The following is a 23,921-nucleotide window of genomic DNA, read 5'->3' as shown; positions in this document are numbered from 1 at the left end:
ACACTCACCATCCTACGTTTTATCATTAACATACATTTGTATTAAAATTATATATTATATAAGTTTGCACTGTTCAAAAAGGTGAGATGCGGATAAAATTTGTGCACTTTCTTTGATTTTTCTTACCAAACAAGACAAGTTGAAATGAGAAATGCTTTCATCTTGATCGAATATGAGAAATACTTTCGAGTTGCTCGATGGTTTTCTAAAATATAAATACGAATGCAAAGGGTTAAGCTGTAACGTACGAGGACCCACACTTCTTCAAGGAACTCGAGCAAAGCCGTGCGGAGAGCTTTCCTCGCAGCTCGTAAATTTCGAGCCAAGGCGCCGAGACGAATTATTTTCCTGGACTCGAGTTCCGTGGGAAGGAAAATTCTTCTACCCTTCGTTCGGTGTTTCGACCCCATCAGATGAAGAGATAGGGTAGTTGCTCGCGAACGAAGGCAGAAAAAGGACAATCGCGATCTTGGAGAACGCCAGAGAAAAGAATTTCGAATAAAGATAGTTGTTGTTGCGTTACACAGAGCTTTTTAATCTAAAAACCCTTTGCACTCGACGGATTTAAAATTGGTCCTCGGATTCGAAGGCTCCTCGATGGAAGCGATGCAAATAATTTTCACTTCGTAACATAAAAACAGATTTATTCTGCTTGCTTTCTCTTCCAAGTGCAAAGAGTTAACAAAACAAAGGCAACTAATTAAATGGTCAGTATTTAAATCAACTTTTGATTTGTATTTTGTTACCAAAGAGGGCAGTATAAAAATACTAAACGAAGAATATAAAGTGGAAAAAAAACACGGTATTAAATCGATTCGATTATGGACTCATTGCAAATCAAAAGAAAATTACATTTAAAAATGTCTTTATATATAAAAAAATATATACTATAGTGTAGGTTATTTTTCATTTCCAACACTTGGTAGATAATAACAAAAGTATATATGTAATGTTTAACTTTAGAACGTAACACTGACAATTTATATTTAAATATTGCCAAAAAGGAACTGGAAAAACGCTGACGCAAAAGGGATTAAAATACTGTCCAACTCGGTACAAGCAAATTTAAAACAGCCCTCGTAGAAACGAGCCAACTGTTCACCATGAATAATAAATTCACCGTACCATTTGCTACATCGACAGCAGATGTCGGATCTTGCTCTCCATCAAAACAGACGCTTTCCTCCGACCATAATCCATCGGCCAGCAAAACATCGTTTCCGTCAATTTCGTCAACCGCATCGATTCCTTCCGGTACCAGCCAACTTTTCATCCCCCTCAACGTATCCCTGAAACCTTCACCAACCCCCTCGCAGTCGATATTCATATCCCTCTTCCTGGAGCCTTTTCCATCGAATATCTCTTCGTCTTCGTGCTCGTCCTTGAAACGAACAGTCTTCCCTTCCTTGACAGAATCGAAGAGGACGCCACGAACAGTCTGAACCCTGCTGCCCTTCAAGATCGGCGCGCGAACGAATAAATCGATCATCGTTCGTTCAACGTTCGATCTTCCATCGATGGCGTCTGGATAAAAACTACCAAGACTGTACTTCCTCCTCTGGGAGGTGGCATCGACGTTGGCGTCGTTGTTCCTCGCAGACTCGCGGAATTCGACGCACGGAATGGCGACAGTGTTCATCCGCCTCAAGTCCAACGTGTTCAGCTTGTTCTCCAAGTTCTGTCGAGTCTCCTCGTTCCTGAAGCAAGCTGGCGGCTCGATGAGAAACTTCAGTGCTTCCAGCTGCTCGTAGTATTCACGCTCGAGCTCCCTCCGGCTGAGCGCGGTGCTTCCGTTTCCGTCTTCCTCACTGCCGTTAACTAACTCGACGCTCGCCCTCGGAATCCTCGATCCGTGGACGATTTTTCCAGCCACCGACTTCGTCAGTTCCGTTCGTCTCGATCTCGAATAACGCGATCCATTCTCGACGGTTCTTTTTCTGTCGCGCTTCCTCGACCCTCGACGAGCCTCGAGTCTGGGCGAGGGCTTCCTGTCGCGTGCCCAGGAAGCGCGTAACGAACGCACCATCGCCAGAAATCGCGATCCTGGCCCAAGGAGTCTCGATCTGGAGCGGAACAGAGGCCTCATGGGTCGTCTGGTCGTGACCAATGGGTCCGTTGTCTCGTACGATGATAACTGCGAGGCGCTCGCGTCTCTCGAGCCTGTCAAGCATCGCGAGCAATCGAACAGTCTCATTTTCGACGGTGCAAGCTCTGCTTTCGACTACTGCGCCTGGATGGACGCGATCGCTGGGTTGAGAGCTGAGTTTGTTCAGCGAACAGAGGAGAATATATCCGGACGGGAGACAGTTGCGGTTGGAAAACGATTTACCGTTTACAGTGCAATCGAAAACAGGTTTATCTTCGAAATCGATTTACGCGGGTACGTTCGAGCGATTCGTTCCGTTGCGTCAAGTGTACTTTCAGGATTTACGAGCCATTCGTTTCTTATGGAACTCTGTGTTCCTGGGTTCACTCGATCGTCGAAGAGCACGACTCAGTTCTACGTAATTCGAATCCAATTTTGAAGCAATCGACGCTAGAACTACCATGTCAGTCAAAACTGCTGGTTTTTAAATTTCATTCGAAAGTTCCTATTTCATGTTACAGCTTTTTTCTGCAATTTTGCGATGGCTTTCTTACGAATAACTAAAGGTGTACTGCAATGAAGTTCTCTTTTTTTATTTGTACAGAATCAAAATAATTTTGTGTATGATCGATACCAGTTTTAATTGGTACTTCTTCATGTGGAAAAGTATCCTATAATCTGTTTCGCGTACTCGAAATCGTTGATGATGTAACGTAACGTCATTGATGGCGTTTCACGTGGTTATTCTGTATATCGTAGTCGTTGGAATGGCATTTAATTTTTGTTTCACAAAACGATATTTTGAAAATGATAAAACGATTGAAAACCTCTGAACTATTGGAAAAACTGACCAGTATACCAATAATAATAATAATAATAACCATAACAATAATAATAATACATTACTTTCTATTTCTATTATACCTATTTATCTTCTTATATTTACTTTAGTGCAAATTTATTTTAATATTTTTGTTATTCTTTTCATACTTGTTTATATTATCATACTGGTTATTATTATTATTATTATTATATAGTGATTATAATTCTACAACTTTAAATTCCTTTTGTAAGATAGTAACACAAATTGTTAAATATAAAAATACACAATTATTACGTATTTTTTAAAGACCAGTCATTTTGATGAAATTTGGTCTTGGTAGACGTAGCTTCGTTTTTCTTTCACGGTAGTTCTAATGTTAATAAAGACAACGTTTACACGGTAAGATATATCGTTAAACGTATATCAGGAAGTCACAGATTGGAGCGTCCCAAAGTTACTTTCGAAGATCGTAGCTTGTATGCTGGTACCTTGACGTACAAACTATTGGCATAAACTTTCGATTGCGTGCATTACGTAAAAAAATCGTAATCGTAACATCGTTATCGCGCAAACGTTTTACGCGATAGTATCAATTCATCTGTCGCGCGATGCGTGATTTTAATTATCTCGCGCGTTATCGTTTTTAATCGTCGTCGCTCGATTATCGACACCTGGTTCGCTGGTAACGAGGATCGTTAAAAATTGGAAACACCATTGGTCGTTGCGATCGAACCGTATCCGCTTTCGATCGACGATCGATCGAACGGTTCCGACCTGAATCACGTAATTCAACTGCGTAACGCGTTCGACGGTGTACAAGCGCGAGACACGAAAGTTGCGCGAATAGCTTCGCGATACGGGACTTCCGTTCGATTTCCCGCTACACTTTCCGCGTTAATTATCGGGACTATCCGCTGCAGCTAGCTAAACATTGTTCCAGCTTCCTTTTCCCGCGTGTCCGCCCTGGTATCGACGCTAGACCGATCGATCGAACGCGCCGCTGCGAATTCTCGAATTTCGCTTCCTCGAACTCCCGTTTCCGTTCGAACCATTCCCACCACTCCTCCACGATGGAGATTTACACTCGCTGCTACATTTTTCTGCACGATACCTCCACTTTGATCTTTTATTTCACGCTGTTTTCTTTCTTTTTTTCTCGATCTACTCTTCGTGAAGTACCACAGATCGCCAAGTTCACAGCATCCACAAGGAAATTAGTGTCTAAAAACTCTACAGCGACAGAGACGATCACCAATACCCACAACTGTCCCCTCACAACATACTCGTCCACCAAATTCAGTAGCCAAGAAGACTTTTAAATGGCGCGCTTCAACCCTTCGACAGCGAGCAGCGCCTTCAGACGCTTAGCCAGAGTCGCTCACCCCGTGCGAACATCGTCTTTAAACCACCACAGCTACTCAGTAACACACATTCGATCGTTTTCTTTCGATGCACTGGCAATGTACGTTTCTTACTTAATAATTTTTCTCCAAAAAAATCATAAATCCCAACGATACTCCCACTGTCACGCTGATTAATCGCAGAGCAGTTCGTTTCTGAGCGATTAACAGCGAAAGGGTTAATCGCACCCGATCAACCTCGACTGGAGAGCCAAGAAGACTGAAAGACGAGAGAGTTTCACTGACACGCGGTGCAAAGCGTGCACGAGCACTGACAGAAGCACGAGTACCAGACGGTGGTACGAAAAGGAGGAAGAGGGCCACCTTCCAGGGCGTCTTCAGAAGGAGGGTGCGGCGTCGTCGTCGTGGAAACACGAACGAGGCCTGTCGCTGTGGTGGCAGGTGCACCTCGTGTACGCTTGGCTCGTTCGTGTGACCGGTGGCCAGGTGTGTTGGTACCCATTCGACGTGTACGCTCGCGAGGCATAAGTGAACCGTGGGTACGCGTCGCTCGTCTGCCCAACGTCGCGTGACGACACGCTGATTCGTTGGAAAGAGGGCCGTGACGTCGTCGGAAGCGAGGAACCGACACGCTCGTGGCGTATTTCGCGAGCGATGGTCCGTCGATGCGTTAATTTCGGGTCTGCCGGATGCGACGTCCAACGATCGACCCGATTTCGGGGTGCGCGATGGTCCCTGCCAGCCTCCTGGCCACGATTAACCTTGTAATTAGTTTTTGATTTTTTTTTGTCAATGATTTTCTACTATTTAAAGCTTTTTCTTTGCTTGAAAACGAATTCGATTGTTACATAGTTTGAACAATTTTGTTTGCTAATTGCGTTAGAAGGTTGCGATCGAGAGTCGTCAAGGCAACTCGAGGTTTCCGTCGATTGATTTTAAGGTTCGAAGCTCTACAAAAATGGATATCAGAGGTGAAGTTGTGGCGAGAAGTGGAAGATATATCAGATTTTGAACTGTTGAGAAATGAAATCGATGGTTATTCGTGAAGAAATTAGTGACAGAGAAAATGAAAGCAGCGATGATATAGTGTTAAGTGTGAGAAATCGAGTTTAATAGGCAGTCGAATTCGAAAGTGGCAGACCACAAGACTCTGATAAATCAAAATGGACACCTTGCAACGGATTCAGTGAAATAAAACAGAGATAAAATATTAGAATACTTTTGCAAGTCTACTTTTCAGTTTTTTGTTACGTTTTTGTAAGTTAGTTTGTGTATAAAAGCATTTCATGTTACTTGCAAGCCACTCGTCATATAATGTACACAAAATCATCTCAAGTTTAGCTCTATGTAACTCTTAAACTTTGTTGAAATTTATATTTACAGAATTAATATTTGCTTCCCTTTTTTAATTACTGATGTCGAATCACACTCGACAAAAGGGTGCAAAGGATTAAAATCGTTGCCTCCTCTTCGATGACACGTTCGTTTTGAAGGTGTTTTGCAACATCTGTGATCGAAAGTTTAGATGGTAGACGCAGATTTCATCGCTGTACTTTAATTATGCTCTAAAAAAAAAAACGTTGTTCAACGGATCGTCGAAGAACGCAAGGGAAACTTGAAATTGCGGTCTCGTTTCTTCGCCAAGTAAATACGAGGCATTTAATGCGCGCATTCGAACAAGGAGGAAGGGAAGAAGGCCCGTATTAGTCCCCACAATTCCTCGAGCGTGCATCAAATTTTCAGCTGGGGCGTTCACCGCTATTTCCCCTCGGCGAACTAATTGACCGTGACCATAAAAGAGCTACGATGTAATTAACCCAACCCACAATTGGAGATATTTCGTGCGTCCCCACAGCTGCTACCCTCTGTTCGCCCCTAACTCCTCCTAAAACCTCCACTTTTTCTCGACCAGGGTGGACGTGAACTAATCGAAACACTTTCGATCCTTTGCGTGCAAACGAGCGTACACAAATCAGAGCGAATGTACACACAGTGGTTAATGTTCGCGAGTGCCACTTCGAGATTGTCGCATCACGAAGATGAACGCTCTTCTAATCTCTAAAATGAAGTTTTTTTTGAGGTATTCTAAGTATTTTTCTGTACTAGTTTAATTTTTCTAAATACAGGGATTATGGCTTTAAAAATTGCCTTGCAGTTGGTAAAAATTCGCATCTTTAATGCTCTAACTCAGTGGCTAATGATGTATCATAGGTGCGAACCAGAGTCTTACATTTACAACAACGACCATTTTCATACTAAAATTGGCTGCTTCAGTCTTTAGCATACAAGTTGTACGATTAATATAATAGAATTAGTATATATAGCAAAAATGTAGAATTAATATAGTATCTATAATATCCAAGTGTCCAAGTAACCCAGTGTCTGTCTAATATCCAAGTATCCAAGTAATCCAGATCTAATATCCAACTTACCTAAGTACCCAAGCAAGCATGTAATACCCAAGTAGCCCAGAATCTAATATCCAAGTGAATCAATATCTAATAGCCAAGTATCCGAGTAACTCAGTATCTAATCCCCAAGATAACTCAGCATTTAATATCCAAGTATCCAAGTAACTAACTATCTGCCATCCAAATATTAAAATAGAATCAGTATCCAACTATGTAAGTATCCTATGAACAAGTATCAACCAAATATCCAACGCACCAGTACCAAATCGACCAAGAGACCACCCAAACCAGAGTGTCCCAGAGAGTACCAACCAAACAACCGTAAACCCTCTATCAACCGTTCGCAACCGCCAACATCAAAAGCCTTAAGCTTTAACAGAGCTATCTGCCAGACGACACATTGGTCGCGATAGAGATCGTGACGACAAGTCAAGGCTGTAACTGGGCCAATCGATGAAATCGCGATTAATCGCTGGTGGTATTTGCCTATTTGTCATCTGAGCGAAGGGTGCCATTCGGGAATTGGGCGTCGCGTTGCTTCAGGGTATTGGCTTTGCATTGTTTACCAGTCGAGATAGTTCTGTTTCTTCTCGTTTCAGCTCGTGTTGGTCGGGTACGCGTGCAGTTATGCGAATGCCAAACGAACTGATGTTAATTAGATAGATGCAACATGGCGGACGATAAAAGGTGCGAGGGTGAAGACGTAAAGTTTGTTTCTTGGACGCTTGTTGTTCGCTTGGCGAGTCGACCATGGCGAACGATAAAAGGTGCGAGGGTGAAGACGAAAAGTTTGCTTGCGAAGTTGTGTTTGACTCGCTTGGCGAATCGACCATGGCGAACGGTAATTGATTTTTCTTTGCACGTTGATCACGCGCGTACGCGATATGCATCCGCGTGGTAATTTGTAGCCACTGATCGCCAGATAGAGCATCACGTGTCACATGCTCGGTTAGCTAACAGGTGTACGCTGCCATCTAAATGGACGGAGATTACATTGGATCTGTGGTAATGATGAAAAATCACGTTTCTGTTAACTGTGTCGATATAATAACGGTGATATCGCGTTCGTGTGTCCGTGTCGGATAATTGCTCGAGGAATTAAAATCGTTGAGCTAATCGAGATTAATTTTCAGATATAATGCTCGTCCCAATGTCGATCGCGAGGGATAATCTCGTCAGTGATCGGACGACAAAGAGAAATTCAACGACGCTTTCGAATTTACGTTCTATAACGGAATGGAAAATTAACGATCTGACACTCACTTGTTTCGTTCTTCTTTGGATCTGTCGTTACAATCCGTGTGTTCGATGTCGTGGTTTTCGTTGTCGTCGTCTCTGAAACAAATGAAGTGAAACCAAATGTTCAGATGTAAAGTAAAATCGAGAGAGAGAGTTGTAAGAGTGAATTCATTTGAATTGAATATCCAAGGGGATTGCTTCGATTTAAATGCCAGCGCATGAAAAAGAAGAATATACTTACTGCTGAGAATTTCGGTGGTGGTGTTTTCTTGTAGGCTGCTTCTGTAAATTCGTCTCTTGGGAGAGCCAATATTTTCCCTGTTTAAAATAAAAACAACAATTTTTAATATAATTTATACCGTTGTAATGCATTGCTTTTATATTTCTTTCTTTCGCCCTTAATTAAAATAAGCGTTTCTGACACTTTATGCGCTTGGAAAATTTATGCTTGGAAAACTTACGCTTGGAAAACTAACGCTTGGAACTCTTAAGCTTGAAAAACTAACGCTTGGAAAACTAACGTTTGGAACTCTTAAGCTTGGAAAACTAACGCTCGGAACTCTTAAGCTTGGAAAACTTACGCTTGGAAAACTAACGCTTGGAGCTCTTAAGCTTGGAAAACTAACGCTTGGAACTCTTAGGCTTGGAAAACTTGCGCTTGGAACTCTTAAGCTTGGAACTCTTTAAGCTTGGAACTCTTTAAGCTTGGAAAACTTGCACTTGTGATACTGTAGGCGCTTGAAAAGCTTACGCTTGAAAAACTCGCGCATGTGATATAGTAAGCGTTTAGAAATCGATCGCAAAAAAATAATCCTGTATCAGTAAAATGGAAATACACGTTGCAAACGTAAGTCTTCGAGTTAAAATATGATATCGAAAGCGTATTAATTGCTCAGCCATTAAAATTGAACATTCCTTTATTACAGAATGCAACGAGCAACGAAAAGGGTTAGGTAAACATACTTACTGATTCAAACCGAGCCTCAAGTGTTCCCCTGCGTTTCGTAAGAGCGCGTGTGCCTCGCTGTTCGTTAAATCTCGGGTGCTTCTTCCATTTATGCTGCTAATTAAATCACCCTCTCTCACTCCCTGTTGAGCCGCTTTGCTGCCTGGATTAACCTGCAACGAAAATACAGATTTATTCCTCGATTAGAATGAAATTTCTCGAGCGTGCGCGCTTTCATTTATTCCTCGATTCAAAGAACGAGAGTAATCACGTTCGAGCCTAATATTTCCCTCTTTCACCGTGAAAAACGTGATAAAATTCATCTTTGTATCGGGATAATCCTGCGATTAAGGATAGCGATATCGTGCACGCGCTGTGGAAATAATACGTACCGATTATACGAGCTTAATTGTTCAACAAAACACGTATAAACGTTCTCTTTTTCTGCGACTTCCGTTTAATGCAAATATAACAGAGTTTCTCAGCAAATCATCGCAACTCATAATATTTTTATACAATTTTCCACTGTCTTTTTATTATCGACGTGCAGAGACTTTCTACTGACGATACTATTTTTTTCTTTTCTGTTTGTTAGAATTTTTGTGAATCTAAAATTATTAATATGCAGAATTGGACGCATGGCGCCAGCATGAATCTTTTATTATGCGATATGCGCGTGAAATAGGTGTATAAATAAAATTATTTTTATGTTTCATACTGTATTCATTGCTTAGCAGCATTGTAGCAACGATGGTAGTCGCGAAAAATTTATAAGCATTGATATTTATTCTAATTGTGTATTTTCACAAATAAACACCTTATTCTCTGCAAACGAATGTTTATTATACACGAAGAGTTCTCGTTAATTAAACATTTATTTCTATTCATCGAAACCTTTCTCACACTTTCTTAAATTGCCTGAAAATAATTAATAAGTTTACTGAAAATAATTTGGACTTGCTGGAACGTTTTCGAGAAAGCTTTCGAATCGCAAAGGGTTAAGGAAATATCAATTCTCGAAGAATAACAATTATTAAACGATGAAATTCCCAGCCTGGCAACGCGTACGTGTAATATCCTCTGAAGCGTGCGCGTGTGGACTGTTTGAAAGGCACGCGGGGCGAAATAGCTTCGCTTCATCAAAATTTCCTCATTAAACTTTAGTTTGCCGCTTAAGATTCTCACCGTGTAGCTGCACTTTCGTTGCCCCGACGCTCGAAACTTCAGCATGCTGCGAACTTTCCTGACGCGCCGCAGCTTGTCGATATGTCAACGAGAACAATGACTAAGTACGAGCGACGCGTAACTTCGTTTCGTACTTTCCTCCCAAAGCTTATCGAAGTTCACGCGAACCTTAATCATAAACGAAGTCGTTCTCTGTAAAGAAAGAAAAAAAACAGGCTATCCCTCGAGCATCGTCTCGTCCACATCGGACGGACACGGAAGCTATCGATCGATCGAACCCTTCGAATAAATGCTGGAACAAGGCTTAACTTTCCTGCGAATTGTTTTCGTCGTTTACTAATAGACAATATCAACGTCAATTCGATAAGAGAAGTTTGCTCGAGTGATAAAATATTGAGAAACGAAGGACACGGGGAACCATGGAAGAGGAAGTCGATCGAGTTCGAGCGGGCAGCTCGTCGATTCTTAATCAAACTTTCGATTATCCGATACTTGTTGTCTGATCGATCATTCAGGCGGTGCTCTATTTTTAAACAGAGCCGTTCGATTTCTTCTTTCTCTTATACCAATATCCAGGACTTGAATTAGAAACTTCGCTGCTCGAAGCCAGAACTTTTATACGATAAGGGATAACTAATATTTCCAACGTGCTAATTAAGGAAGCAATTTTTTTCCTATCAGAGACACGGTCGACAGTGTGCAGTCGATAATTAGCGAAACAGATTTTCGAAAGTATCGTTCGCGATCGAACTTCAGACCTGTCGTGTACGGACTTAGAATTTCAGTATCTAATTTAGAATATTAAAATTATGGATACAGCTATATGTGCGCGCTATGTTTAAGCGTATTTCTTTTATAAAAAATAGTAAAATACCTCCATGCGTTTGACTTCATTCGAAACATATAACATTGTTGATTTTTCAACTGTTCGAGGCACACGATTTTAAACAAAATGGAACCAAAGTCGCACAGTATTTCTTTCATATAAAGAAATCGTGTGTAATTAATTTCTAGTGTAATTATGATATTATATTCTATATTTATATTTTATATTCTCCATTTTAAGAAGCATCTTCAGCCTTAACGAACCAACTGACTTACCGACTTAAATAAATCGCATCGCGATAGTCAACGCGCGCCACGTTGGAGGAACGCGGACGATGATCGAACTACGATTCAAACTCCTCGAGTTTTACCGATCCGGAAGTACTTGCTCGACATTTGATTATAATTCAATGAGTACATCGATGCTCGTCCTCTGCTAATTATTCGCTGATATCATCAGTGAAAGATTCTTGTTCAATCGTTTCAGATAATAGCGATCGCATTTCCATGGAATTATTCACGTTTATAGAGAAAAAAACCCATCGATTTCCCAACGTTCCTTGCCAGCATAGAATTTTACCACGAGCTGGTAATCACGAAGCGTCGACGCTGCATAATCGGATCGACGATCAGCTGCGCTGTGATTATAGAAAAATCTGAATGTCGAAGAAGAAGAACTCTGAGGATTCTTGATTGACCTTTCGAGACATACCAGTCGTACCATACGGTAAAAATTCATTCGCGATGTATTACAGGCACTTAGAAAATTGATGCTTGTAATGTTGAAGGCGCTTAGAAAAATTGCGCTAGCGATGCTGTAGACACTTGTAAAGCTTGCACTTATAACACTGTATCCGCCAAAACACAGAAGCGCAAGATTTCTAAGCGCCTTCAGTCACCCACATTATCGCAAGCGCAAGCTTTCTAAGCATCTTTAGGTGCCAACAGTAGTCAAAGGGTTAAAGGTAACAACGCGTGCCTGATATATCTCTGCTTGCGCGATGTTCTTTCACGCGAATCCGACAAGGCAACGATGTCGAGAACGAAGAAGATTGCTTTCGTCTAACTGCAACTTAGCAATTGATGTTCGTTTTCTTTTTTTTTTCTCGATCCTCTATTTTCCTTCTTCTAACGCGAGAATTGGGAGTTTGGGAGAAACAGCTTGCTCTGAAAGTATTCCAATTCCATGCGATGTAAATCGTAACGGAAGAGGCAGTGCGCTTAAAAGTAGGGTACGAAGCAGCCAATCGTCCTATTAAATCAATCGTTCTGTGATCGAAGAAAGGTACGTGGGGCGATAAAGATTAAAAGATCGCGCAGAAAGCATCGTAACAACTTTCCTATTCAGTGGCACGCGTTGCAGTTTCTATTCGAGTGATTTTTAATAGAAGACCATCCATCTAAAGTGAAATTTTCAGCGCGGAACGCAAACAATTTGTTAACACGGATTATATCCGAGGCGCGACGCGAAAAGTGTGTATTTTATAGCCGTGGGTATCGCAAAGTGCGTGGAGCACCAGCGATTTGCATTTTAATGGCGGGAAAAGAATAACACTTGGGTAAACAATAGTCGCGATACGATGAGTGGACGATTTAAATAATAACGCTCTAGAGAGCACAAATTCCTGTCTCTGGAAGAGATTTGCAAGGCTCGCGTATTGTTTTCGTTCTCTGAAGACGCATGGTCGTTGGTTTGAACAATCTATCGCAATGTAAAAGAGACTGTACTACGTAGGAACGATAGTTTCTCATTTCCAAATTGGATGATGCAAAATGCAATGATACAGAAATTATATTAAATGCGAATAAAGATCCTAAGTTTTGGTGTGGTCACTGTTTGGGAAGTCGATTACTATTGCTAGGATTTCTGAAGGTGTTTCGATCGAAGGTGTCACACTTGAAGGTGGCGCTCCAGAAAGTGTCACGCTCGAAGGTGTCGCGCTCAAAGGTGGCACGCTTGAAGGTGGCACGCTCGAAGATGGCACGCTCGAAGGTGGCACGCTCGAAGATGGCACGCTCAAAAGGTGGCACGCTCGAAGATGGTACATTCGAAGGTGACACGCTCGAAAGTGTCTCACTCAAAAGTATCTGGCTCATACGTATCACACTCTAGAAGGTGTCTCGCTCAAAAATTTCTCGCTCCTACGTATCGCACTCTAGAAGGTGTCGCATTCAGTTACACTTCCTTCTCCTCAGATTTCACTTCATCTCTGAAATCGAACTGTTCTAGGTTCGTTCAATTGGGCAATCTCGCCAAGCCTGTCATCGCCAGTGAAATCACTAAATTCAGACTCTCCACATACACACATCGCCATAAAAAAAAATCTCAACACATAACTTCGCCTTACATCAATCACTATTAATTCCACGTGCAACATATCTTTTCACTGCAATTATCAGAACAATAAATTAATTCCACGTGAACCTTGCAATCGTTCTTATCGCTCGAGTTTATCGGTAACGCAACATTTCTTCCCTAGTTCCCAGCCAGTGTATCTCTTCATCTTACAAGCTACGTATCTAAATATCCATTCGACGGACAGGATTTCGCCAGACGGGGCTTTAAATATGCTGATCGATAGGAAATTCCCGAACGTAGCCGCAGAGATACCGTATCTCCGCAAACAGCTTCGCTCTTTCGATTCTCCAAGCAGAGTCCGTTAAAAGACCGTTATAAATATTCATCGGTGAATTAAACGTCCCAGCCATTTAATGGCGGACAGATACTTGGGATGCCACGGGACAGCGAGCACATACATTCGATCAAGGGAGGGATTCAGATCGACGGGAAAGCCCAGAGCTCGAAGCGCCTCGAGGAAAGACATCGCGATTGATCCGCCGCCAAATAACTTGTTAGGATCTCAGTGAAAAGGCGCGGGATTCCAATGGCTCACAGTCTTCTTCTTCATCAGTTTCTTTCGCGATTTACTTTCTTCCCGTTTCGTCTCGCTCGATGGACGCTTTCGTTCTGGGAACTTGTGCGTCTCAGTTCTCGCGATCGTCGCGTTACGTCAGTGGTCCCCAAACTTTTCTCGTCGCGAAACACTTTCCTCGTTCGAAAATTATTCACGCTTTGACGCACGTTTGTGGCCATGCGATCGTTCTCAGAAACACATTTATTTTTTTCGATTGTTTATGACTGCCAGATGAAATCGAGTGTAAGTTGTATGCTTCGAAGTGAAATTATCACATTTTACCACAGTTTTTTCCAAAAAAACTTACTCATTTGCTCAGAATGTCATTTTTCTATTCCCAAAGCAAATGACGACTATACGACATTTGCTTTACTAATTCATTGTATTTACTTAATTCATGGAAAAATACAGAATAAATGGTTCGTCTTCACAGAATCATCTTTCGACTGTTATAGCAGTCATTTGTCTCTAGATACTCAAATCTTCCAAAGCGAAAAAATACAACTAATATTCTATCTAGCATGCTATCACTTTTTTTCTAGATGCGTTACTCAATAATTTAACAAATGTACGTGTTAGTACACTTCGTACTAGCGCTGTTCTTTTTTTATTCATTAAAATATACACGACAAAGTGTTAAGGAGTAAATTTTTGTTAAAAATTCGTTGCACTCCAACTACAATCTCATAATTCTTTGCGAAACATTTAGAGTAATTGTTCGTGGAAGTAAGAGTCGTCTGCGTTCGTAATTAAGTCGACTCGTTGGTCGTTCGATTCAACGTATCGTCGACTTGAAAAGAAACGAGAAGAATCTTAGATTCTGTCGCGTTTTCAATTCGATTGGCAATTTATCATAGGCCGTGTCGCGCGTTAACATTAATGTTTAAACGCGAGAAATGCGATCTAGACGAAAAACTGCTTACCCTGGTGGAGGCAAAAAGGAAAGAAAAAAAGGAGGAACTAGGTCGATTCAATTTTTCATCGTCGAAGTTCTCCCGTTACCGGCGATAAATCATAACTGTTCCCTGCAGCATTTGTAAAATACGATAAACAGAGGAAAGTTTTCGCTCCGCTGCTACCGGACGCTGAAAAACTTGCGTTAATTTATTTCTCTACCCGCCGTCCCGGGGATTTCCCTCGAATCGAGTTCGCCAATTCGGATTGAAAAACATTTGCTCAACGGTACATTAATATCCGAAAGCTCGTTAACGGAACACGAATATTTGGTTAATATCGTTCCAATGGAAATAGTAAAATACAAGCGTCTGAAAACGCGCCCAGTGTGTGTAATCAATTTTTAATTAACACGTACACGTAAATTCCATCTATGGCGATTTTTACGAAGATAACTTTATTCTATAAATTTCAAATATCCATCGGATTCCCCAAGAATCAATTGATTAACATAATTTGGCAACAGATTAAATGGTCAGTATTTAAATCAACTGTTGGTCAGTATTCTATTATCAAAATGGTCAGTGTAAAAGTATTAAACGAGAAGTTTAGATTGTGTTAGTTGGTTAAATTAATAAATGAACAATATAAAGCAGATGGAAACATTGTGTTCTAAGTTGAGAAATAACTACGCTTTTGACCAATTGGTATTTGTTTGCTTTTCTGAGCTGTCCATGGAGGCATCACAGAGTTTCAAAGGACACTGAACCTTCATATTTCATGTGAAAAGGAATTAAAATACTGACCAGTAAAGTACAAACCAGAAAATTTGCTTTCACCGTCCATCAGTGAATACAGAGTGAGCATCAACGTGTCAAACATTGGTGTCCCAAACAATCGCTAAATGTTCCACGAAAAATCTGAAAGCGACGCAGAGAGCAACGAGACTGTTATTAAAAATTGAAAAGCGTTATCTTTTATAGGTACGACATAAAAATCGAAATAAATCTTGATTTTCTTTATATGATATATCCGTCCTGTCATTTATGCCAATTAAAATCTCGAAGCTTTACTTTAGCGTTCCTAAAAGATTTTCCAATTATTCCACGATAGGAAAAAGTTTGCGAAACACTCTGTTAAAGGTTCGCATCGAACTAAAAAATTTGCTTTCGACCAGTACTCGAAATTACTTTTTACAAGGTTCTGATTTTCGACTTAACGTCGTGACATTTTTCACTGAAGAACTCCGTGTTGAATTAGCGATGGATGAAAAGATTTTCGAATTATTCCACGATCAGAAAAAGTTTGCAAAATACTATGTTAAAGGTTCGCATCGAACTAAAAAATTTGCTTTCCACCAGTACTCGAAATTACTTTTCTTCGAGGACAAAGTTCTGATTTTCGACTTAACGTCGTGACATTTTTCACTCGAGAACTCCGTGTTGCATTAGCGATGGACGAAAAGATTTTCGAATTATTCCACGATCAGAAAAAGTTTGCAAAATACTATGTTAAAGGTTCGCATCGAAATAGAAAATTTGCTTTCGACCAGCACTCGAAATTACTTTTCTTCGAGAATACAGTTCTGATTTTCGACTTAACGTCGTGACATTTTTCACTCGAGAACTCCGTGTTGCATTAGCGATGGATGATCTCGGTTGACGAGTCACGTTCGAACTTTGAAAAAGCTGCTCGCGAGCAAAATGGAATACATTGTCGGGAGAAAATGTACGGCTCGCAGGATGGAGGTGAACAGTGGATGGTTGGGGTGGAAAGGTGGGCAGAATTCGCGGCGAGAGGACGCAGCACGGACGAAACAAGCGATCATGAGAATTGGCCGCGCGATATCGCCGCGGGTGGTTCGCACACTTTACTGAATTATCCTTCGCGTGACGTCCGTTTCATTTAAATTCCTGCCTGGACTCTACGTCTCGCTCTCACCTCAGCGCAATTTCTTTCCTCGATTCTGACGAATACGAAATAATTGAGAGCTCGTTCAAGTTCCTCACTCTTTCGAATGGAAATTTATGTACGACACAGATACTCGTTTCGTTTATTTTAGAAAAAAAAAAAATTGTATCTATTCGTGGTCCAGTGAAAGATTGTACTTTTGTGAATAACTAATTTTATGATTGCAAAAAATGTAAATGCATCGAAAATGCGTCATCGACTCGTACAACAATGAGTTATAAAACACGAATTGTTTAACTTCATTAAAATTGAAAACACAGTTTCTTAAATTAGAGGAGTCACGAGGAAGTGAAGAGTGTCAGTTATTAATTCGACTATCATTTCCTCTGTCTGATTAGAACTGACTGGATCTACTGTGACAACGAAAGAGATTCTATCGCTAAATATTCAAGACAGCATAAATACATTAATTTGTCACAAAAATAACTATTAACCTCCTGACATCCTTGACTACATACGTAGATGCTCAGTTTTTTATTACTGTTAACCCTGTGGCACAAACGTGGACGTTACGCTTTCGTGCAATATAAAATGAACAAATCGTAATGAAATAAAATTAAGTTATTTTTTCTCACTATAGAAAACAATCTTGTCTGAAGAAATTGAGCTTCACCGATCCACATAAATTTTAATTGAATTTCTACAGCTACTCGTCAACGTTCTACTTTCAGTCAGAGATTTCTACTGTGCGATTAGAAATTCGCGCGACGACGATTTTAAGGAGGCTCGTATAAATCGAAACGGTAGAAATCGTGGACAGTTGATTGGCTAGATACGCATTGGTGATTCCGTGGCGAATTCCAGACCGTCCCAACTGGAGCAAACTCCTTGACTCGATCATCTATCGCAACAAACCGTGAAACCATATTTTCTACAGCCTCGAACCGTTTCGATGGGTGAGAACGGACCAATTTCGTCCAATTCCATCCAAATCTTTCATTCTGTCGATAATTCTGCGTCAATGTCTCGACAAATTAAGCAAGTTTTGGGGTAGAAGGTATATCAAATTAATTAAACATCGACGTTTCGCGGAAAACATTACTTCATTAGATGTTTATTGCAAGATGAAGATGGTGAAATGACGCTATAGGAGGGTAGAGAAGAGAATTGAATCCAGCATGAGTAAAACAAGTGAAAAGATGATGATTAATGTTTGTAGATACGACAGATCTCGACGAATGAAGCAAGTTTTGGGGTAGAACGTACATCAAACTAATTAAAGATCGACGTTTCGCGGAAAACATTGCTTCATTAGATGTTTATTGCAAGATGAAGATGGTGAAATGACGCTATAGAAGGGTAGAGAAAAGAATTGAATCCAGCATGAGTAAAACAAGTGAAAACACGATGACTAACATTCGTAGATACGACAGATCCAATGTAAATACCCTCAACTACTTCAGATAGACACGTGTTTCCATCAGCTTTGAAAACGTCTGACGAACGACTCGCCATGGAATCGATGCGCTAAGCGTTTCGAAGTTCATTCGAATGCAGGCTACGATTTAACGCGTCGCCTTTTCCACTCGTCGCTATCTCGATTACTTTCCTCGAATTCGTAATTAACTGGTTCCGGGTTCGAAGAGACTTTCCTGGTTCGGACGCTCCGACGACTCTATCGATTTTTATTCGAAAGTTCACTCGACGAGCGGGTGAGTTATGGAGGGAAGTTCGCGAGATACGAAGCTGGAAAAATATCGAAGAGGGCGGATATTAAAAATTGCCGGATTATCTCGAGGCGGTGGGAAGTTAATGGAAAAGTGGAGTCGCAGGGCTGCGAGCAGATGCTTGGTCTCTGCTTCGTGGAAATACAATAAAATAAACAGCGGAGATCCTTCGATTTGTGTAACGTTAATTGAAGGTTAGATTGAAACAGACTACGAGCGGTAACAGCGTGAGTGGGATACGAGGAACGCGTGTCCTTTAAAATACGAGTGATATCATGGCAATTAATAACGAAATTCCAAAGAAATTCGGGAAATAAGTAATATAAAGTATTTTAAAAATATCAATTAAGTTTTAAAGAAATGAAATCTGTTAATAATCAGTTTTCTATTACTTCATTTGATGTATAACGTGGAGCAAAAAACGGTTAGTAACTTTTAAAAGTTCCAACAGCTCGTCTAGTAAGAGAAAACCGTAATAATGTTCAGGAATATCTTATTACCCAGCTTTCTGAGCTGCATACTTGTTAAATGTACGATATTTTTCGAGACACTCGAACAGCAAAACGGTCGAACTTTCCTTTTTATTACTTACAAGAGTTATGCAAAAAAAGTCTTGCATAAAAGGTATTAATACCCTTTATGAAGTATGGAAAAAAAACTGAATTTGTCTGCTACACGTACAAAAATATGGAACGTAAAGGATACGCGGCGAGAAGCAGAGTTAGAATTAACTTTGAAAGTTAATATCGTAGAAAATTGATAATTAAATGGTCAGAGTTAGACGTGAGAACTTGTAGCTAAAGACTGTATCGCTTCATTTTACAATTCTATCTGCGAATTCTCTGAATACCTACACACCATTTGACTATCTCTACAGAGTTATTTAAATATCCTTCGTGATCGTGACGATTCATACGAAGTATCGTAGCTTTCGAAAACCTTAGTTGCAAGAGAAGCAGACAGAAGACTGTAAATTGTACGAGGTTTTAAGAAGGTAATAAAAAGGAACACGGACAGATGCGTAGTCAACGACTTGACACGTTGACATAAATGCCGCCCATAGTCGTCCATTGCTTAGGATTGTGGAATGCTTTAGGAATGCTTGGGAATGCTTTCCAGACGCGAATGACGGCTACAGACGTCTGGCAATTTGTAGGAAAATTTGTTAAAAAAAATAATCATTCTATTCTGTAAGAATGAAATATTGTTTGTCAAACTATATTTCTGTGTTCATCGAACTTCCCAAGGAACAACTAATTAAAAGAATATCCTTTTGTCAACGCATTAAGACTGTTAAGAAATACTTAATACTCAATATAACACTTTAATATAAGTTTTCAATTTAAAATTTCTGTGTAATTTGATTTCTTTCTTTTTAAAGTTCTGTGCGTCAAAAAGAGTGAATAGAAACACCTTCTTCAGCTGTACAAGTCGAAGTTACATCGTCGAAAAGAGTCGCGCTTTTCTGCACAATTCACTGTCAGTTTCGCCCATATCTTTCGATCAGAGTAAAATGAAGTTTCTTTTTATCGTCAATTACGACACGATCGATTTGCTTTTTGCTTGGACGATCGAGGAACAGCTCGTAAACGGCAGGAACGCGGAAGAAAGAGCATTGTCGCGGAGGACGGACGGGGAGCGGCGGGAAACCGTGAAAAGAAACACAGATGCATAAACGAGGAAAGAAACGGGGCGATGAAAAATGCAAGCCGAGCTGAATGAGAAAGAGAAACGGCGACGCGCGTCTGACGAGCGGTAAAAGGGAAAAAATGGGAAGGATGCGAGCCTCGTGAAATGTATTATGCATTCGGATAGTTCCTTCGAGCTAGGTCGGGTCGACGCCGCGAGAGGCGGAGGCATTAATTAAAAGGCGGACCGGAGGAAAGCAATTAAACGTACTACATCGAGAAAAGGGGAAACAGATCTCTCGACGACGGTTTTCTTCAAAATGAGACCCACGCGCGGCTACTTCGAAAACGACCATTTAACATACTCCTGTCGCCGTCCACCGTATTCAGTGCACGCTGTAAAATGCATTTCTACGCCAAACTTCATTTTTCAAATTACTATATTAGAGTCTGAAAATGAATTCTTGTTGTCACTATTTTACGCTGTGTAACGATATTTCGCAACACTTCTTTTTCTGCTTCATATTCATCGCGTGCATTACTGTTATTCGAGATGAAATAAATTTTTCCTGCCACATGCAGCATTTTGCTGTTTGAATATTTATAATTACGAGAAATATGCATTTTCCGTTAGGAACGCAAAAGAAAAACAGGTTTTATTCAAGAGTATTGGATTTGTTAGCGTGGAACGAGAAGCGTGGTACACGTGGTAATTGTCATTGCAGCGCGATTGAAAAGTGAATTAATCAGCTTCAAATGACAAGTATATTATGGTTAATATGTTATTATACGTTATATATGTGTGTAAATCGAAAAGTGAAATTTATTTATAATTGAAGAAAGTATACTTCACTTTCTTAGACTAAAAAATGTAACGATCGATTTAAATCGAAGAGATTGAAAAAAAAAATGATTTTCAAGATTTCTAACGAGAAACGGAAACTCTTGATTCGTAACAATTGAGATTCTAGTCCCGTCGAAGCAATGACAACTAAAGATCGAGATATGTAAATCGGATGACAAAGGTTGTAGCGACGTGTAATTCTTATTCCGGTCTTGATCTCTCATACGCAGTACGTTATCTTTCACTGCACATGTCATTTCGAATACATTTTATACGTTTCATTTCCATCGTGTTTCATTTGAATTTATAATAAAAATTCATGCCTTCTCTGATGAAGCACTCATTAAAAAAAAAAAAACTATCACTGAGCAAATACGAAGCAAAGTAAAAAAAGAATGGATTCTCTCGTGGATTCACCAATTATCAAAGCAATTAACATTCGCGATGTAACGTAATTTTTAAAGCTACCGTCGCTTCGTCTCGATTGCTTTGGGAATCGCGGCGAACTTTACGAATTTCAGCAGACGATGTACAAAGCTGGATTAAAAGGCGCGCTTCAAAGTGTAGTCACGTCGAAAAAGCTGAGGGCTGCGAGCTTCCATTTTGTTTTACTCGATAGCCTTCTAGGAATTCGTTGATACCGCGGTCGATGAACTTTCAACGTGAACAAGACACCTCGTGGAAACTACGTTGTTTCGTCAAATTTTGAGAATTATGAAATTGGACTTGAATTTTATTAGCCAGTATTTTAATCAATAATTTAATGCCAAGTAATGGCGAAAGTAACGAAATTCTGAAGCTGATTGCTGCAATCTTCTATCGTTAAACCGCGAATATAAATTATAAAATTTGTAATGTTGCTTAAAATAAAAAGATTTTCATAATTTGCATACTTGCTTTAATAGACCAATTGTTATTATTTTTCTAGAATTTTGAATGACGTAAATTCACGTCGACGTCAACCAGAAATAGAATTCGAAATTACGTGAACTCACGTCAGTGGTCGCGAATATGTTAACGAATGTCCCGCAGATTACTATTTCTTTACTTTCAGTTTAGCAAAATTATCTTCGTTTTATCGTTTCTCGTACGGTTAAATAATTATTGCAAAGCAAACGTCATCCTCTGCCAAATGAAACCAGCTCGAGCAGCGTATACTTCTAAGTACTGCGAACTTCTGAGTAAATTAGCAACTGAGACGCGGAGTTCAACCTGATTCAACTTTACGATCCAAGAGTCAATTGCCCATTCGTTAGATCTAGATCGAGTTTAAAGTTTAACAATCGCTAATCTTCTACCGATGCTTCAGTTCGCCAATAGATTCGCCAATTTAGATCCGTTCCAGACGGATGTTCTTAACGAAACACCAACGAGACTCTTTTCTTAATCACACTTTCCTTTTATACGTTCAGGCTTATTACAAGCACAAATTGATCTGTCAACGAGAAACAAATCTGATTGTCGACGAACAAAGACAATAAAACACATTAACAAAAAAACCTACAATACTATTAAAAATCTGCTTAATTAAAAAAAAATTAGGAGTACAAATCCTACTATTGAAAAAAGTATTTAACAAAGTTCTGAAATGGAGCAACGAATCAGTTGACATTCTAAAGCTCACATTCTAAAGCAAAAGAGTTACAACTCTTTTACTCACTCGCAAGAACTCTAATCGCCACGTAATGGCGTTTAAACTATCTCTCCTGGGACAATCAAAAGCTCGATTAACGATCGACTTGAACGATTAACAAATAAATGAAAAATACCCGCATAATAAAAGTGGGCAGTTGCGACAATTAGACAAATCTTCGTCTCGGATGATCCAAAGTTTAGTTAAGGAGTATCGCGTGAATCGAGATCATCCAGGCAGCAATACGCAGCCGAGTAATGGAGAACGGCACAAGGTTAAGCGGGATCAGCGCCGCGTTGTTCCTACTCGCTGTTAATTGCCCTCACGTTCTATCAATTGGACGAATCGTCGATGCCCACCGTAGGTTAATTCAATTTTGATCGTGCGAGAAGAAACGAGCCGCCTAAATCGCGCTCAAGTTACTCGAATCCAAGTTGTTTCGATTCGTGCTGCGGCGGTTCTCCAAAATCCGCCATTAAAGGGACGGCAACCCTAACGCGCGATGCAGTTTCCTGGAAGCATTCGTTTTCGCCTTCTTTTCTATATAATGGAATTTCGAATTCTACGATTTTTCTATATAATAAAATTTAGGATTTTGCCATTTTTTCTTATAACAGAATTTAGGGTTTTAGAATTTTCTAAGTATAGAAAAATTCTAAAATCCTAAATTCTGTTATAAGAAAAAATGGCAAAATCCTAAATTTTATTATATAGAAAAATCGTAGAATCCGAAATTCCATTATATAGAAAAGAAGACGGAAACGGATGCTTTCAGGAAGCTGCATCGCGCAAAGGCAAAGCCTGCTAGGTAATCTTACTGACGAGTCCATTATCAAGCCCAGGACGAAACATTCTCTCTCTCTTTCCTTCGTTCCCTTTTTACACATTCACAGCACTACACAAACAACGCGCTTCAGTATTTTATTACTCGATTAAACTCTCTCGTAGCTGCGCCTGGATTCATTTCGATTCACAAGTTCGCGACGAAAGGGGTGCACAGTTCTATCGTTCTCTCGAACAATAGTTTGCTGAATTACGTACTAACCTTAAACAATGATCCAAGAAAGGATCGAACACAGAGTCGATAACAACAATAAAGATCGCGTAGAACTGGTAGAAATGAAAAAAGTGGAGGACAAGAAAAAGTTGAAAAACTTCAACTCTGCGCTCGTAAAGGTCGAGTTACTCATCTGGGACTGATTTAAATTCAAGTGATCCTGCCTCGAGTAGCGAATACTTCTACGAATCTCTCTGCTCGATCCGACTTCGTCTTCGTAGTGTCGTGACCTCACTTTCCACGTACAGCACCCACTTGTCTCACCCTGTTCAGACTCCTCGCGCAGTGCTGACCGAATCGAAACAATCCAAGATTGATTTTGACTCACGAGTTTGGGATTAGATTCGAGATAACATCGATCTTCGTCGATCAGACGCGATCGAAATCGAACGATGGTTAATTACGAGATCCACTGGTGAACGCGCGCGCGCGTAAC

At 40.3% G+C, this 23,921-nt stretch overlaps 1 protein-coding gene across 1 annotated transcript in view; it reads right to left on the bottom strand.

Annotated features, from left to right (window-relative positions):
* Positions 1-23,921, bottom strand: part of Cap (Cbl-associated protein) — a 146,136-nt gene that overhangs the window by 79,950 nt on the left and 42,265 nt on the right. The window contains exons 2-4 of the mRNA XM_076897231.1: positions 8,888-9,039; positions 8,162-8,238; positions 7,945-8,016 (exon numbers count right to left, since the gene is read on the bottom strand). Coding sequence (XP_076753346.1) covers positions 7,945-8,016; positions 8,162-8,238; positions 8,888-9,039 — 301 coding nt within the window. The remainder of the gene's footprint in view (positions 1-7,944; positions 8,017-8,161; positions 8,239-8,887; positions 9,040-23,921) is intronic.

This window comes from Xylocopa sonorina, chromosome 6 (genome assembly GCF_050948175.1).
Source record: "Xylocopa sonorina isolate GNS202 chromosome 6, iyXylSono1_principal, whole genome shotgun sequence".
In the NCBI taxonomy this organism is placed as follows: Eukaryota; Metazoa; Arthropoda; class Insecta; order Hymenoptera; family Apidae; genus Xylocopa; species Xylocopa sonorina.
This window is presented reverse-complemented; position numbering and strand designations above follow the sequence as displayed.